Raw genomic sequence first — 17,889 nt, forward strand, 5'->3', positions numbered from 1 at the left:
TTTATTGTCATCCAAACACTAAAACCCCCTCACAACACAACGCACAGTCACTGAGTTCAGGTTCTTCCTCCATCGGGACGATCAGGGTTCCGTGGGAACTTTTTTTTTTTAAGTTTTGATATATATTTTTTTTTAATCAAAGATTTAGAGTCACAATAAATACGAGTGACAAAACCATACCCTGCGCTGCTGTAACGTGACTGTTACGCTTCGTTAATGATTATAAATCCCTCTCGTTTAAAAAAAAAGAAGCACAACGCAAGTTATTCCGCTGGGCGCGACACGCAGCGTAACTCTGCCTTCAGCAGACCAACCCCACTGCGGCTCCTTGAGGTCTTTTTGCATCGTGTATAGATTTCTATAGTTCTATTTTTATCATTAAAAAGAAGAAAAGAAAGAAAACAAAACGCCTTCTGTGCCCTCTCCTTCCCAAAGGAGAAGGTGGCAAAGGAGGGGATCCCGGTGGCACCCTCCCTGCTCCGTGTGCTGCTCCTGCTGCCCACGTCCCCGCTCCCAATTCTCTGCTGCACTGTGGCCGTTTTCTCCTTCGTAAGCAAAAATAAAATCGAACAGAAGGGGCTGGCGAGGTCTGACGACGCGGAGGGAAACGAGCGGTTCCTAAAAAATGAGAAGTTTCCTATGGAAAAAGAAGCGAGCAGACCCACAGCGCTGAGCTACCGGGAGCGCGGGGTTTAACCCAGCACCTTCCTCAGCACCAGGGCAGGGACGCCCTGCATGGCACAGCCAAAGCCCCACGGCGCCGCCCCGAAGCCAAGAAATTAGGCTACAATAATTAAAAAAAAAAAAACCCAACAACGAAATCAACAAACCACACGGGCTCCCAGATCGCGACACTGGTTCGAATGAAAAATCCGTTTTTTTGTGGTTTTTTTTTTTTTTTATTATTATTTCACAAGTTGCTAAAATCTAAGTACAATAAGTCATCGTCATCGTTACTGCGTTATAAAACCTCGTCGTCGCGACGTCTCCAAGAAAGGTTATTATGGCTTGCGAGAACCAACGCTGCTCCGACCCTCTCCCCAGGAGAGGGGGGAAGCCAGCAGCACCGTCCCCGGCTCATGCAGCACCGTGCAGCGAAGCGGCGGCGGTCGGTCTTTGTTCAGAGCTCTCCCCGCAGCTCGGGAGCCCTTGGGCAGCGGGAAGCCGAGCGTGCGGCAGCGCCAAGGAGCAGAGGTTTGCTCTGCAGAGCCTCAGCTGCCTCCTCCAGCGCTGTCCCGTTATGGGGACGTGCCATCGGATTGAGTTTTTCTGCTTTATTTTCTTCCCCCCCCCCCCGTCGCCTTTGGAAGGGCAAGGCGTGGATGGGGAGGAGGAGAGGACCCGGGATGGCTGCGGCACGCAGCTCTGACCACGCGGCAAAGCGCAGCCCCCGCGTTCCGCTGCAGAGTCCGGGCAGAAACATCATGCAATCAATATGGAAGTCACCCGCAGCGCTCCAAGAACCGCAGATTAAAAACGATGTCAGAGCGGGTCCGGATGGCGGCAGCGACGGCTGGGCCGCCTCTGTTGGCTACAAAACGCCCTGAATCAACGCTGCCCCGACGGATGGGGCTTGTATGGGGGGTTCTGATTCGTTAAGTGAAAGCTCATTGTGGTCGGGCAGCACGAGGGAGCAGTGCTTGCTGAACCCTCCTGCTTTCAGTTCTGAGCCCCGTCCCATCCCGGTGAGCTTGGTGCCAGCTCTCCCCTCTGGGCTGTGCTGGAAGCCCAAGGTGCCGTGCCCCAAATGATGCTGACATCGCTTTTAAGCCGGGTGCTTTTCATGCTCCTGCCCCTCTTTTCCATTCCCTCTTTGCCAGCACCGTGACAGCGGAAAAGAAAGGAGGCATCGCCCAGGCTTCCCCCCAAGGCATCTGCATTTCAGATGGAGAAAAGTTTTGCTTTTTCTTTTTGGACACACGCGCTCTCCCCAGGTCCCCGGTCAGCACCGACGTGTGCTTTGATGGTAACGCAGGCATCGCTCAGAAGAGAAGGGGGGAGGGGGGGGAAAGAAAAAAATACAAGAAAACTCCACACGGGTAAAGAACTGAAACGATTTTGTAATATTTCCAAAGTGCAAAAATAAAATGCACTCCATTTTCTCTCTCTCTCTCTTTCTCCACATCTCCCAATCCAAAATAGCCCGGAATGAAAAGAAAAATTAACCCAACACAATTCCTCTCGTGCCCAGTTCGCTCGTAATATACATTCGTAAAACAAACAAACGGAAAAAAAAAAATAAAACAAAACAAAAAAACCAAAGTCAAATTGAAATCCTAGGGCTTTATACAGCAACAAATACCATTTTGCAAAACTAGGCTCTCTAGGCTACCCAACAGTCTCCAAAGTATCTAAATATTGATATTCACACAACAGAACAGGGGCTAAAATGAACGAGTTCTCTTTCCCACTATGCAATAGTTAGATCTTGGGGGGGGGGACGGCCCTACACAGTTACTGCTTCAGTTAGATCTAATGGCAACTGCTAAGAAAATAAGATTCAGCATAGAGGCTGAGTAGCACCCCCTCCCCCCCTTTTCTTTTATATATAGATATATAGATATATATATAATTTTGCAAATAATTCTCATCAGCACTACTTCTTAGCACTGATATGCAAACGTTAAGTAGTAAGGCATGTCTTTCTGCCGCTCGAATTCAACGTGAATTGGGGAGAAGCACAGGGAAGAAAGGAGAGGAGACGACGAGGGAGCGAAACCGGACCCTGAGGGATCTGGGCTGAAACCTGGGGAATCCCCGGAACAGATTCAAACCACGTGGAAACCCGTCCTGGAAGCAGGGTTACCTAAAGCTCTAGCAGAATGCAACACTGCAGAGGCGGCCGGGGCAGAGGGGAGCAGTGGGCACAGAGCTCGCCCTGGCCGTGCTCCCCCCCTTGCCCGCCCCCCGGCTCTTCTGACTGCGTGCAGCTTCTGCAACTCCTGGATTTGGAGCAGAATTGCTCAAAAAAAAAAACAAGAAGAAACCTCCGAAAAAAAGAAAAGAATCCCAAACAGTTTCGCTTGTAAGTCCTCCGGGAACGTACGAAAGGCCCAACTGCTCTTCGCTGAATTAGAAAGATCGAACAAAGGTGTTCTGTCTATGCGGTAAATTAAGATTTTAGACTACCAACAGTTCCAAGTCTATTCCAAACAGAATCCAACAAAAGCGAGAGGCTCCTGCACTGGGTCCCACCCACCAGACAAGTTTTGGTGGCAGCCAGTCCCTTCGAAAACAACAGACTCAAAGTGGAATTTTGAGTTTGCGCTTATTTATCATTAGCTCATCATCAGCAGATTTGGAAAACATTATCATCTGTAGACTGCTTTCCTGGCTGAGGAGGGGCAGGGAAGAAAAGCAAACATGAACTCGGCTCACTAAACGCGTCGGCGGGACCGGGTGGAAGCTGCTCTCCCCGAGCTGACATCCCCGGTGTAGTTCTCAACCAAGAAACCGAAGGCAGAGTCACTTCAGTCCTCCTCTTGTGCTGGTGACAAAGAAAATCCAAACTAAATATACGAAGCCAAAAAAAAAAATATATATATATATATAAGAATTCTTCCCCTTCCCTGACAGCCTTCATTATCAGTCAATCACAAGAATCTGATAACCAAATGAGCTCGAGTCTTTCCCACCCACGCGGTGTCATTTCTCCTAGCAGGGACAGCAGCACTCGATGGGATGAGGAGTGGTCTTCTTGCATCCTAGAAAGCCTGGGGCGTATCCAGCTGGGATTAAAGCAGATTCCACTGTCATGTGGTATAAAAAGGATGGCAGAAACAGGAAAGTCTTCCTCTCGGGCGTTCCTCTGCATTATTTCCACGTGGCAGACTGTGGGATGGACCGTGGGGGGATCATATCCAGGAGATACTCACGCTGGCGGTCTACTGCTGAGGACGACTTGTGCACAGCTAAACTGGGATTAACAAAGGGGAGAGCCCCACCTGAGGAGACACAAAGGAGAAGGGAGAATGAAGGTCACAGCGTGGCAAAGCAGCAGCAAATAAGCACCACTCACATTTAACCTGCATGAAAACGAGGGATTTAAGCAGGCCCGCAGTGATTTGTGTGCTATAGAAGGCCAGACACCTTCAAAAGCCTAAAACCACCTGAACAAGCAGCACTAAGATTTCGTATCAGAAATGAAGACTTGAGCAGGCTAGGGCTCTGCAATGAAATCGTGCTGAAGTGATAGATGAAGCTGTTGGGAATATAAACCATTCAATCCTGAGTTTGAAAGTAGATCACAACGGAGCCAGTTGCTATGCTGTTCCTGGAGATCCTAATGATCACTTAAAAAAAAAACAACCCAGCTCCCAAGTCAGATTCTTACATGCAGAAGAGCTTAAATTAGAATTTAACTTTCAATTTGTTCCAAGCAACGGCTCTAGCTGGTTCAGATCCTGAGGAACGCTGCGAGGATGCACTGCAGCCTCACCTGCAGCAAAACCATTCCTTCGTGGGATGTGGTTTCAGTCGGAGTGAACTGACCGAACTCCAGCCCCAGAAATGCACAACAAATCCCAGCACTGACTGCACAGAGCCAAGGAAGAGCAGCCTGGTATTATTACAGCTATCCAGCCTTTTTATAACCCTGTAAAGCAGCACCTTTGGTTTGGTAGCACTTGAGTGCCACTTCTGAGGAGCACAGACCGCAGCAGAAACAAGTGCCAACACCCACGCTGAGAGCAGAGCCCGGGCACCACCAGGCCTTCATGCAGAAGTGCCAAAGAGAAAGCATCCTTACCCAAGGAGCTATGACTGTTGGACAGAGTGCAGCTAGTAAGTAGAAAGAAAAGAAACTTCAGAAAATAATCTACCTGTGTTGATGGGAGTCTTCTTCCAGGCGGCAGCGCTGCCCTTGCTGACAGGTCTCTCAGCATGCTTACCTGGCCTACTCCCAAGTGCTGCTGCAGACGATGCATTCTGCAACTTGGGTGACTGGCTAAATGCATGCAACACTCCCCGCGGGGCTCCAGAGCCTCGAGACATCTGGCTAGAAGTCTGGCAAGAGAGCAAACAGACAGACAGGCACAGTGAGCATCTCTCCTTCACGTACCAGAGCCCTGACCAACATTTACTGCCTAACTTTCTCTCCTCTTGGCTTCCTCTGCCAAACCCAGAATGAGCTATTCGTTCCAGGGCTGAAAACTTCCAGATCATCTCGAAATATGAACAAGAAATCAGCTTTGTGCTTCTGAAAGCTCCTGTAAGAACGCAGAATCATAACCAGCTGCCAAGCAGCACAGAGCTGCGCTGTGTAAGCTTCTCTACCACCAGCAACACCATCTCCTTGGTCTAAATGATCAGTGCCTTGATTATTTCAACTCAAAGCAGCACTCAAGCTGTCTCCTCCCAACCGAGAGGTGGTTTTGCAAGGTGCATGAGATGCAGTCTCTACCACAGAGGGTGGATGCCTGGTACCTTGAAGCTTCACAACCACCATTACACCTGGCTCAGCCAACTCTCTACCTTGAGGTACATTTATTCCCATGTATTTGTCACTGGAGCAAGTGTTTTCATTCAGTACATCCTAAAAACAGTGGAGATGGGGCTTGGTGCAGCCTGAGCCTCACCTGCTTGAGCGAGTGGTGCTGCACGATGGGGTCTGACTTGCTCTGTACGGGAGATGCAGTCTGTTGCAGTATCCTCTGCTCAATCTCCTGCTCCTGCTGCAGCGCTTTGACGAAGGCAGCCTTCAGCCGGTTAGTGTGCTCCGCTTTCAAGGCCTTTTTCTGATTGGATGTCATACAGGTTTCACACATGATGGTTCCATTCTTCTCCTCCCTCCAGCGGCAGGTGAAGTCAGTCTTACACTGAGCGCACATGTAGGGCTCACGAGATGAAACGGGAACGGAAACTTTACCTGCGGAACACGGCCAGGTGAGCTCAGCTCCATCTCTGATTTCTACGAGTGATCTATGACCAGCCTCAAGACACTCTGTCACAAAAACACGAGTGACCCTCCCACTCCTCCCTCTCCTCAGCCTTTTGCACTATTAAGTGTTCTTTTGACTCCCTCTGTCAGCGTGCAGGCATCCTGCAGGTCCCTCCTTCCCTCTCCCTTCTCGGATCATTCTGAATGCCAAGTGCATTGCAAAAACCAGGGAGTGAGGCAAGGGACGCGGTGCTATTTGCTGAGGCAAAAATCTACTCAACTGTTTACTTTGATAGTTACGAAACACCTGATAAACCAGGGAGGTCTGCAGTCTGGAAGGGACAAGGACAGTCTCTAATCAACTCTGATTTTTCTTCCTGCCTTCTGCATGAACTTTTCATTTATTTGGAGGCAGCTCCTCCGGGTTAGCGCTCTCGTTTCTCCCCAGGAACATCCCTCTACCTGCTGAGAATGCACCCTCTAGAAAACACTGATGCATAAACATGTGGATGACAGGAAGTCACCTGCTCCAAGGAAAACTAAATGGGTTTCAGAGAAACCCTTACACTCAGCGCTTAGCTTCTGAGAAACCCCAGCACTGTGCAATTCTAGAACTTTACAGTTACAGCAACTTGAAAACTGGTGCTGGAATTGAACCCCAGGTTAGATGGACTACGAGGATGGAGTCCTGGAAAGCCTGACTTGCTGCCCGCTGTTCCCATCAGTCCGGATGGGAAAAGTTCTCTCCTCACCTTTTGGCGAACCTGAACGCCACCTCACCTTGAGTTTCCAGCAAATTCTGCACAACTTCTTCCAATCCAACGAGGTAAATAAATTCGTTATTCGCCGCGCTGGGCAGGAAGTTCATCTCTGGAGCAGGAGGCTTCGGAGGAGGGATCTCCAGCAGCGTCTTCTCCAGCTGCTTCCGCAGCGCCAGCTTGGCGGCCGCTTGCCGGCTGGCGGGCGACTCGTTGGAGTTGACGATGGAAGCGGCGCTGGTGGTGGTCGCGTTCGCCTGAGCCGACGTCACCGTTGTCCCTTTGATGGAAGTCGGGGAGGCCTTGGAGGAAAGAGGACACAGCTCAGTGACACGTGCCCGGTGGCTGGGCCGCTTCAGCATAGCGGGGCTCTGCTGCAGTGCAGTGCAGTGCAGGCATCGACTGGGAGCTGGGACTCAGGGATTCCCATGGGTCCCTTCAGCTGGGGATGCTCCATGAGTCTATGAAGGCAGGGTGCTGGGAGTGGGGGGGGGGACTGGACCACCTGCCCCTAAATCTTACTCCTGCAGTGACCAACAGGTCATGGTATCATAGAATTAGCTAGGTTGGAAAAGACCTACAAGATCACCTAGTCCAACCATCCACCTACCACCAATAACCCCACTAAACCACGTCTCTCAACGCTAGATCTAAATATCTATTTACATTTACTGCAACAGCATACCACCTATTACATATATTACCCATCCTCTAACCCTCCAATTCTTTTATCAGGATCTGATTTTTCTTTCTTATCAATTCTATCGCACAGTTTTGGAAGTCTGAAAGGAAAGGCCTACTTTTCCTTATGACTTCAAGCTGCTGCTTTCGTCCACGCTATTTTGACACAATATCAGCGTTGGCTGCTGCTGCGGGATCTCCTGGTGGCTCCGGGCATCACATTTGGCACAAAGCCCTTCTCGGTGCTCACCTGCGGGATGTTGACGATCAGGCTGGTATTGGGGACGTTGGCGACACGGATCAGGCCCTGCTGGATGATTCTCTGCCCCTGGATTTGGACGCTGGGGACCGATGCCCGCGGCGCCAGCAGCAGCGGAGGCGGCCCCGTGCTGGAGTGCTGTCGGATGTTGTGGATTTGCTGGGAAGACAAAGAAATGGGTTGATGCAACGGGGCCACGAGCAGGGCAGGGGGTCAGGCAGCAGGAAATAAGAGCGGGGAGTCAACGGGATGGGAACAGGGCGAGGTAGGGAACGCAAAGAAAGCGTGGTAATTAACATTCGTGTCGGAATGGGATGTTCTTCCCTTTCCCCCCTGCCGAAATGAAACGAGGGCATCAAGAGATGCTCCCATGTGAGGCCATCACGTTACAGGCTAGAGAGCTGTGCCGAAAGTCCAAGTTCCCACGTCCAATTTCATTTAAAACATACAGTTGCTGAGCCTGCTTCGTTTTAAAGGCGTTAGGAAAGCTATTTCTCAGGAGGACGTTTTCTCCATATCGGAACAGAAAGAAAATGAAACGTCAAGTGCTCTGCCTTCCCCTCAATGCTGGCTATGTGGTAGATAAAAGCAGACCTTTTGCTACGGAATAAATCCTCATTTAACAAGGAACTATCTTTTTTTCCTCAGTTCCCCACACAAGTCTTAATTCCAGAAGGCCAAATCAAATAGAACATTGCTTCCCCTCTCCTCCAGTGACACCACTGTTTTCTGCTGCAGGTGATAAAGACCCCGCAAAGCAGCACTTCCCCATTTCCAGTTGACTATCTCATTTCAGCAGCTCTTATTCAACCTGGAGACAGACACGATGAGCAAAAAAAAAGGAGTTCTCATGTTTGAAATGGTGAAATTGATAGGACAGAAAGAATAATAAGGAAAGAAAGATGGAAGAGTAAGGGACTGCAGCTCGTTTCCTCTGCCGCTGCTCTCCTAAGCAGTGGCTGAAGCTGGGAGTCTGTCAGTTAGCTCTCGTAACAAAGCAAGCAGATGTCTCTGGTGCAGCCAGGGGAGGACACAGTGCAGGTAAAGCACTATCCTGCATCACCACGGGGTTTCCCCATGGTTCACTGGGAGAGTTTTGGAACAGCAAAGTAAGCATGAGCTGCAATGGTCCTTCAGTGGCAGTATAACTCTGTTAAGGAATGAATGAAAACTACGAAGGATCCTTCCAGATAAGCAGCATGATGACTAAGGAAACATTTAAGATGCATTCAGGAAAAACAGAACAGATCTACCACGAAGGAAATACCTGTGCTCCTCTGACAAGGGGTGGCATTACTATCTGCGTGTTTTGCTGGGTTCCTAATTTTGCAGAAGTCTGCTGCCCACCACGAACCAATGGAGGAGGAATAACAGTGCCCGGTATACGTGTAGAAGAGGTCTGAAAAACAGAGGACAGTTTACTTGCATTTTTCATCCTGGTGCATTTAGATGCATGCTCTCTTCCGCTCAGTGTGCCAAAAAAAAAAAAAAGCAGTATCCGAGATGCTGCGCAGCAATACAGACAGAAGAACACAGAGGTGGGCAGGACGTGTGCTCGGGGGTCGTTCTCTCACACTCTGCACAGAGTTCAGAAGGTAAAGAGTGCTCCTGAAAGATGCCTCCATCCACCACCCCTGCAGAGCTCAGCAGCACAAGAACCAATGCACTGAGAGAGACGGGGAGCCATGCTGTAACAGCAGCACGAGAGCAGCTCTCCTCTCTGCCTGATGTGACGAATGATAATCTGTCTTCAGCAACAGGACAGCAAAGGCTGCAGCACAGGACACAGCCAGGCTGGCTTCAGCGCAGCGAGCATTCCAAAGCAAGCAAGCAAACAACAAAAAGCACCTTTATTTTCCGGGGGGATTAAGGAACAGGGGCACATACACTGCTGGCTCCGAGGAGAAGCGCAGGGCAGACAGAAGCTGGAGGTGCAGGAGCCTGGAGTGGGTGGGGATTTGGCACGGGCATGTGCGTGGGAAGGAAAGAAGAGGCAGGAAAAAAAAAAAAAAAAAAGAAGTCAAGCTAGAGAGGTCTGAAACACCGCTGACCACCTTCTGTGAGCTGTGGGCTGTATTAAATCTTGGAAGTTCCTCATAACGCAGCAAAAGGTTTCATGCATCACTTACATTCCTGCAGAGCACGACGCAGCCTCGTCTGGAAGCAATGCTCACAGAGCAGCGCTGCTCACGCAGCAGCAAACCCCTCTGCCCTGCTCACGGGGCTTTGCACATCCACCGCTCCCCTGGCCCCGGCCCCAGATTGACCCTCACCCACAAATCAAGATTCTACCAACACCGGAGCTCTCACATCCACGAGCTCCCAGCACGTGCACACACTGAGGATGGGGGAAGCTTAATCCCCTTCTGCTAAATGCCCTTCAGTTGGAGACCCAATGTTAACTCCTACACGCAGCAAATCAGAGTTCTCAGAGTCGAGCAAAAGCAGATGGAGGTGACGTTAATTTGCCCAAACACCACAAATTAGACAAAGAGTAACTGGAACTCCGGATCCTGAGCTCCCAGCTCTCTGCTCTGCCCACTGGCACGCGCGCAGCCGGAGTTCCACCGCCCATGCGTGGGGATTTCACTCGTGGTCCAGTTCCTCTGAAAGTGCTGTCTCCTGAGAAGGCAACTCGCCTTAAGGAAGAGGTTACCCGAGCTGACAGATCGCTTCCAGTTCCGTGCCCGTCTCCCCAACGGAGCACGTTCAGCCCGTGCCTTGTGCAGAGCACTCTGCGGGGCTCTCAGATGAAGAGCTGGCATTTTCCAAGTGAAAGCATTTTGTGCTGAAACCGTTTTGAAATTTGCTTCCGAGCAGCCCGAGGTAAATAAGCAGAAATGTTTTCAATTCGAAAATGAGGCAAGATACCAGACCCAGAGGAAGATGGGGCTGACAGATGTCAGTGCCCTCTGTGGTTTCTTTTCCCCCCGAGGCTTTCCAACATGACGTTTAATTTAGCCTGAACAGAGACCCTTCTCGCCAGCACGTGCCATTCAGCCACCAAGCCAAAAAGGAAAACCTGACGGCTCGCTCGGCCTTCAGGTGATCGCACTGAAGGCACAGTTAAATACCTGGAGCCCACAACAACAGGTTGCCACAGTGCTCCTACGACAAATCTCCTTTGCCAGAGGTCATCAGCAGCGGCAACCTGCGTGCATTTACCACGGGAGCAGATGAGGCCCTTCGGGATGATGAGGATGAGCTTTGCAGGGGTCTCTGCGTGTGACGTCCTACCTCTATCTCCCACCCCAAGCATTCTTACGCAGCTTACAGTGGGGTCAGTGGGAGCGAGCACTGGGTCTGTCTCAGAGCTTCCACCTGGGCACGAGCAGTGAGCTGCCGGCCTGTGCTGCCCCGTGCCCTGCTCGCTGCCTGCCCTACCTGGCAGCCGGGCCCGCCCCACTGACCTGCAGGGACGGCTTGCCAGCAGGAACACTCTGCGTGCCCCGCACCAAGGGCGGAGGGGTGGCCACAGCACTCCCAGAGGAACAGGCAGGCTGGAAGAGGAAAAACCAGAAAGAAAGCAGAGGAGTGTAAGGGTGTAGGCAGAATCACAGAGGCTAAGGGAATAAAAGCGTTTACCTCCTTCGCCTTAGTAAGGGAATCTTCAAAGACTGGGGGTTTCCCCCTTCTCCCACCCCTTGCTTCCTCCGAGCACCTCACCAGGTGTATTTAAATGGAGAGGTTATTAGGCAAGTATAGATAAGGCTTAATGTCAGAAAAAGAACAGAGCCTATGCACCAGAAGCACAGCAATGCAGAACTCTGTTTTAGCAGCCTCGGCTTACAGCCTGCTTCAGTCTCATCCTCTCTTACTACCAGTTCCAGCTAACTGGGTTTGAACATAAAGTGAAAAAAGTTAAAGGCTTCAGTTATGAAGGTGAGGATACAGCATTTGACCCTGCTGAGTTCCAGCACCCCGAGTCCATCGCTCAGCAGGGAACTGCATTCTATGGGCACTTGCGTGGGCTTTATTTCCACCTCAGAAGTCCAGGAGAAAGACACCAACAAGCAAACCCATCCAACGAGAGGTGCTAACATCCAGCCGCTGAAACCTACACAGCAACCCCACACAAAATCCATCATGTCAGCACCACGCGCTGCAAAATCAGAGGTGAGTTATCGCTGTGACAGAGCGGGCACACACCCCGTGCCTGCGAGTGACCACTGCAGCTCCTTGATACAAAGGGGGAATTTCTGCTGGTCTGCTTCCTCCCAGCACTTTGGAAAGCGTGTGAGGTGTGGGGTGGGGAGAGAGGAGGAGGAAGGGCAGGGACTGGGGCTGGGGGCTGAGCCTGCTGGGACCCACAGGGCTCAGTGCCCACTGGGCTGAGCCTGCTGGGGATGTGAGCACGTCCACAACCAGGCTGGCAGGGTTGTTACGCAGGAGAGCCTCCTCCAAATGCATGCCAGCACCCTCTATGCTGCTGTAAGGACCGTGTTTAGTAATCTGCAGCGTATTCCACTCATAAACACACCTGAGGTTACCAGAAAGGCATTCAGCTTTTGAATGGAGCTGGCAGGATAAGCTGCCTTGTCTTCTCATCTTGGCGAGACCAAAATTCCGCAGGAAGGGACGGTTAACGGGATGCACTGGAACTCACGAAGGTTTAGCAAAAAGCAAGCTGTGCTTTATTCAAAACCTATTTTATGCTCTACGAGTCACAGGAGCCGCCACAGTTAAATTTTCTTTTTTTTTTTTCCCCCCTATATCCCAAGAGGCAAGATAAGGATTAGCAGGAACACGCATACCTTCTGAGTAGTGGTCTCCTTCTGGATTTGACTCTGCCGCAGCTTTTTCAATAGGACGAGCTTTGCTTCTTCTAACCGTAGCTCTTCTTTCAGTTGTTTGATCATTCTCTCACGCTCCTCAGGACTGCTCTTCTGCAGGGCCAAGTAAGGCAACAGAGGATGGGAAAACAGGGAGGGGGCAGAGGGAAAGACAGATACCATGCAAGTTACGACAAGAACTCACTGCCTTGTAATTGTCACGTATGTCTTAATATCACTGACATGTCTGGATTGCAAGGACACAAACTGAGGGTGGAAAAGGAACTCAAAGGCCAACGAAAAAAAAAAGCTGTCTTTTTGGTATGTTCCATAAGTGAAATGAAAAAACAAAAGTCAAACGAAGAGCCAAGCGACGTGTTGAGTATGGGACTCAACATTGAGCTCATTGCGCCCATCAATATAAACCTTGCAAAAGGTGCACTTAAGAAGCGTGTAAAAATGAAGGAGGTGAGAGCCTGGCAAGTAATGATAAAGCACACATCAGCCTCAAACAGCTGCAGGACCCCCCCCCACCCACAAACCAGCCCCATGGAATCGGGGATCTCCCTGATCCCGGGCTGCAGGTGGCTCTGCAGGAACAGAGGACGGCCCAGGCTGAAGCGTGTCAGGAGAAGTCAACTCACCATGAGCGCCTCCGTGTTGGCCTCTTTTAATGCTATTTTTGTTAAACCATTCATTCTAGGGCTAGAAGGTTCATTGTCCGATAGCACTATGACGTCCGGGGAGGGGACTCGCTTCTCTCTCTTTATTTCACTGCAAATCAGAAGGAAAACACAGAGAATGAGTTAATAAAAACAAGCCAACAAGTGCTGCGTGCTGCACGGTGTGACTTACAGCCTCCTGATGCATTATTCCCCTGTCTCTCAACTTACTGCTTCCTTAATGTGCTGGAAGGAAGAACCTGACTCCCCTTCTCTTTTTCCTTCCCTAATGCAAGGGATTTCGTATTCTGACCTCCCCCACTCAGGCGACTTACCCGAACCTTAAGGGAACACCTCACGTGTAGTCACCTGCCTACACCTGAGCACTTCATTACGACATAATCTTCTTTCTACACCAACACCACTGAACTCTTTTGCTGTGAGCAGCAGAAAACCATAACAGTCTCAGCACACAGCCAGACACATCTGTAAAACCTCACTGAAAACTCCTCAAACACACCCGGACCGATGCTGCTTTTCACTCTGCATTTGGCTTCGTGCCCTTTATCAGCGCCCAGTGCCTGCAGTGACGGCTGCACCCTGCCCCTGAGCTCCCCAACGAGGGATCAACCCCTCAGCTCCACGAGAAGGAAACACCAAACTGCATGAGGGGAAAAAAAATAAAATAAATAAATAGAAGGGCCGGGGAGGACGTGACGTGCAGACAGCGGTGCTGCTCCTCCGCTGCGCGTCACAGCTTCCTGAGCAGCTGGGAAGGGTCACCGCCCAGGGGCAGCAGGGGCAGATCCCCTCTGGGGGCAGGGTTTGGGGTTTCGAAGCACGCAGAGCAGCATGCAGGGCACGGCTTGCGGTGCTGGGAGCAGGGCCCAGGGGACAGCGCAGCCCAGGAAGCGGTGACAGCGCTTGCGAAAGGGCTGACAGCGAGAAGAGCGTAACGTGCACACGTCCGTGCTTTGTTTTCCTTGCAACACGAAACCAGAAGTAGGAACAATGAAGTTTACACTGCGAACCTTCTAAATTTGTGGTGAGTTAGGCATCAGGAAAAATGCCTGAAGAGCTTGTACCAAGCAAGGCTAAGCAAATATTTAAGTGTGGCTTGTACTACTCATGGGTAAGAGATGTGGCATGCGAGCTTTCTGCTTCTTAACATCAGGTGAATACTCCTCAGATTAAAGAACTTTTTCCAGACTTTACCGATACTCTACATATATTAAGAATCTGATCATTAACCCTTATTATCTTATTTAGAGATGCAAAGGATATTCACACTGAGCAACGTCACCAAAAAGCTGCGTGCCCCAAAGACCCCACCAGGAGACCCAAAGCGGATCGAGCCACGTTTGGGACACAGCAAAGCCAGCCTGGCACACTGCACGGAGAGCTTTCAAAATGCAACTTCCACGTTAGTGAAAGGATTACGACGGGAGGATTGTCCTCTAGAGGGCACAGCGAGCCAGTAAACCCGACCCACTGAAACTCTGAGGGCTTCCAAGGCAGCAAGAGGCACAGGTGGAAGGTTTCCAGCGCGTTCCTGTACCTGGCAGCACAGAACCGGCTGCCGGTGCCCTCGGATGGGCTGTGACAGAACCGGGCCCGGCAGCGGGCAGCACTGTGCCGTGGAGCAGCACCATCTGTGGGTCCGGGCGGGAGGCGGGGACGTGGCTGCAGCCCTATGCCCGCCTGCACTGCTCCAGGTGGAGAGACCGGGCCCTCGTGGCACCCAGAAGCTGAGGCTGCTGTAACCGTGGGGATCTGAGGGGTCGGTGCGTGTGCCTCGAAGGGCCCAATTCCGGACCCCACGGGACCTCGCCGCCCGTGCCACTCTCCAAGCTGACCCACACGCATTGCTGGGGCGGGGCGGTGCTCTGGGTCCCTCCCAAGCCACGGCCCTCCATGGCTCGGAGCGCAACCAGCCCGCAGGAAGAGCCGAGCCGAGCAGCACGGCGGGGCCAGCAGCCACAACGACCGCCTCAGTGACACGGCAGAGCCGCCACCGGGACGCGGCGGAGCGGCGCTGACACCCACGGCCCCGTGTCCAGCAGCACCCCGGCGCTGGGGGTTGGGGGCCCTGACACCGAGGGACGGTCCCTACAGCGGCGTCCCCGCAAAGCCCGGAGGGGGCTGAGCCCCGCGGAGCGCTCCGGGCGCCGCCGTCCTGCGCCGAGCGGGGCACGGCGGGGTCACGTGAGGCAGCGGCACGTGACCCGCACGGCGAAAGCCATGGCAACGGGCGGTCCCAGCCGGTGCGGCCCGGCCTTCATTTTGTGAGGTGAGGTCGGGCCCAGGTGACGGCACAGAAAATGGAGCGGGCCGGACGCGGGGCTCGGCACCGTGGGTACGGCACCGTGGGTGCCCCCGGTCCACGTGCCAAGGGTTGGACGGTGCTTCTCAAGAAAAAGGGGGGAAACAAGCAGAAAAATAAAAAAAAAAAAAAAAAAGAGAAAGCCCCAGAGAGAGCCACTGGGCTCTTCGGTCTGTTGGCTTCCAGACACCTCAGGAAGGAGACATGAAGAATCACAGCATCGCTCAGGATGGAAAAGACCTTCAAGATCATCCCTCAGCCTAAGCACACTGCCCTAACGCTACAACCCACCGCTAAATCCCGGCCCTGAGCACCGCATCCAAATGGATTTTAATCACGTTCAGGGATGGTGACTCCACCACCTCCTCACAGAGCCTGTTCCAGTGCTTCACAACCCTTTCTGTACAGAAGTTTTTCCTGATCTCCAACCTAAACCTCCCCTAGCGCAGCTTGAGGCCATGTCCCCTTGTCCTGTCACCTGTTGCCAGTGAGAAGAGAGCAGCCCCGCTCTCACTGCCATCACCTGTCAGTGTTTGAAGAGAGCAATGAGGTCTCCCCTCAGCCTCCTCTTCCCCAGACTAAACAGCCCCAGTTCCTTCAGTCTCTCCTCATGTTCTCCCAGCCCTTCCCCAGCCTTGCTGCCCTTCTTTGGACCTGCTCCAGCACCTCCATGTCCCTTCTGTACTGAGGAACCCAAAACCAAACCCAGCACTCAAGGTGGGGCCTCTCCAGCACCGAGTCCAGGGGCAGGATGACTTCCCTAGTCCTGCTCACCACCCCGTTCCTGATCCCAGCCAGGATGCCATTGGCCTTCTTGGCCACCTGGGCACACTGCTGCCTCATATTCAGCCGATGTCCATCAGCACACCAAGGTCCCTTTCTGTCAGGCAGCTTTCCAGCCACTCCTCCCCAAGCCTGTAGGGTTGCCTGGGGTTGCTGTGACCAAAACGCAGGACCCAACACTTGGCTCTATTGAAACTCACACAGTTGGCCTTGGCCCATTGTTGGCCTTGGCCCATTGATCCAGTCTGTCCAGGTCCCTCTCTGTAGTGCCTTACTACCCTCCGGCAGATCAACACTCCCTTCCCAACTTGGTGTCATCACAAGAGCTGCACAGCAGGGTTGGAACCATCTGCACGCAGCGCAGGAGCAGCGGCCGCAGAGATCCCCCTCACAGTGATCTTCTCCCATCACATCCCACCTGCCCAGCCGAGGGGCAGTGCCTTGCACGGGAAACTCCTTCCCCAAGGGAGGGGACGCTGCGTGGCACGGCGAGACACGCCGACCCCAGCAGCACCACCCACCTGGCATTGCCCATCGCTGGGTTTACACCACGACCAACCTGACCACGGAGGAGCTGGCACTGGAGTGAGCTTGGGAGACGTGGAGCAGAACTCGGCAAAGCAATCTTTCTTTTTTTTAAAAAAAAAAAAAAAAAAAAGTTCACCCCTCTCTTTTCTTAGCCTGTGTGTAAAGCGAAAAATCTAAAGCAGATGTCTCAAAATGGGAAAGACAATGGGAATATCACCACTTTCAGAAAAATACTGCCACCAGCAGATAATAACTTGGGATGGCTGCCCCGGTACCGTGACCTTTATCCTCTGAAGCCATCAGGCATGTCCTTCAGCTAAAGACATAATTCTATTATTCCCCCCTTCAGCTTTCATAAACGTTGCTGTCTCAATCACCCGGGCTGTACACACGAAGATGAAAGCAGCGCTGCTGCCCAGCTACATGCCCCGATTAAGCATCTCCAGCAATAAACCACAGCTGAACAGAGACCTTGCAGAAAGTTTGTGTAAAGAAGCGAGCACAGAGCCCCAGGTCACCAAGTGCCCCAGGAAAAGGGCCACGTTTCCTCCTACTCCCTCTTATTAAACCTCCCAGCAGAAGGATGGATGCACCACGCCATTCAGAGGTTCTCCTTGGAGTCCTGGAGCATCCTCTAGCAATTCAGAGCGCAACTACTCCGGAAGAAAATAACCAACATCGCGTAACAGAAAAGCCACATTCCCTCGGGGATGGTGGATGCTGAATTGGTGATCTGAAGGAAGAAATAGGGCCAGGTGGTTGAATGCAGCCTCACAGCTCTGCCCACTGAGATGACTGATGAAGGTGCTGACAATCCTGAGGGCCAAGGTGCCCAGAGATGGACTCAGTGCCGCTAACGGATTCACTGTCCAAGTCTCAACAACGTGTCACAAAGCTGTGAGCTTAACATCAGTAGGAAACAGAGGCACCCAGGGCCCACGGGCTCTGCTGGGAAGGTTCGTTTCAGGGGATGCTGGCTGCAGAGCAGCTCACAGAGCATCACCACGTTCATGGGAGAGCTCCAGAACCACAGTGTCCTTGCATTTGTTCAAACCGATCCAGGGACACGGACACGACACAAAAAAAACAAGCTGCCTTTTGCAGAGCACATCTCACCCGTGCTCTGAAATGCCCTCTAAATCCCTCAAAAAAAAAAAAAAGTAAAATCGATGATCAATCAACTGAGCATGGCATTGAAGTTACGGAACTACTGACCTGAAACATGCAAAGCCTGGCTGCAATGCA

General features: G+C 52.0%; 1 protein-coding gene across 6 annotated transcripts in view; it reads right to left on the bottom strand.

Annotated features, from left to right (window-relative positions):
- GATAD2A (GATA zinc finger domain containing 2A) overlaps window positions 856-17,889 on the bottom strand; it is a 38,038-nt gene continuing 21,004 nt past the window's right edge. Inside the window, exons 4-13 of one of the 6 annotated variants that reach the window (XM_021378355.1) lie at window positions 12,993-13,122; window positions 12,331-12,462; window positions 10,987-11,076; window positions 8,844-8,975; window positions 7,568-7,735; window positions 6,659-6,938; window positions 5,577-5,866; window positions 4,890-5,004; window positions 3,876-3,944; window positions 856-3,487 (exon numbers count right to left, since the gene is read on the bottom strand). In XM_021378355.1, the coding sequence (XP_021234030.1) occupies window positions 3,471-3,487; window positions 3,876-3,944; window positions 4,890-5,004; window positions 5,577-5,866; window positions 6,659-6,938; window positions 7,568-7,735; window positions 8,844-8,975; window positions 10,987-11,076; window positions 12,331-12,462; window positions 12,993-13,122 (1,423 nt within the window). In that variant the 3' untranslated portion in view covers window positions 856-3,470. Of the gene's footprint in view, window positions 4,780-4,820; window positions 5,005-5,576; window positions 5,867-6,658; window positions 6,939-7,567; window positions 7,736-8,843; window positions 8,976-10,986; window positions 11,077-12,330; window positions 12,463-12,992; window positions 13,123-17,889 lie in introns of all 6 variants that reach the window. The other 5 variants (XM_021378352.1, XM_021378353.1, XM_021378351.1 and 2 more) reach the window with 5 other exon arrangements.

This window comes from Numida meleagris, chromosome 27 (assembly GCF_002078875.1).
Source record: "Numida meleagris isolate 19003 breed g44 Domestic line chromosome 27, NumMel1.0, whole genome shotgun sequence".
Lineage (NCBI taxonomy): Eukaryota > Metazoa > Chordata > Aves > Galliformes > Numididae > Numida > Numida meleagris.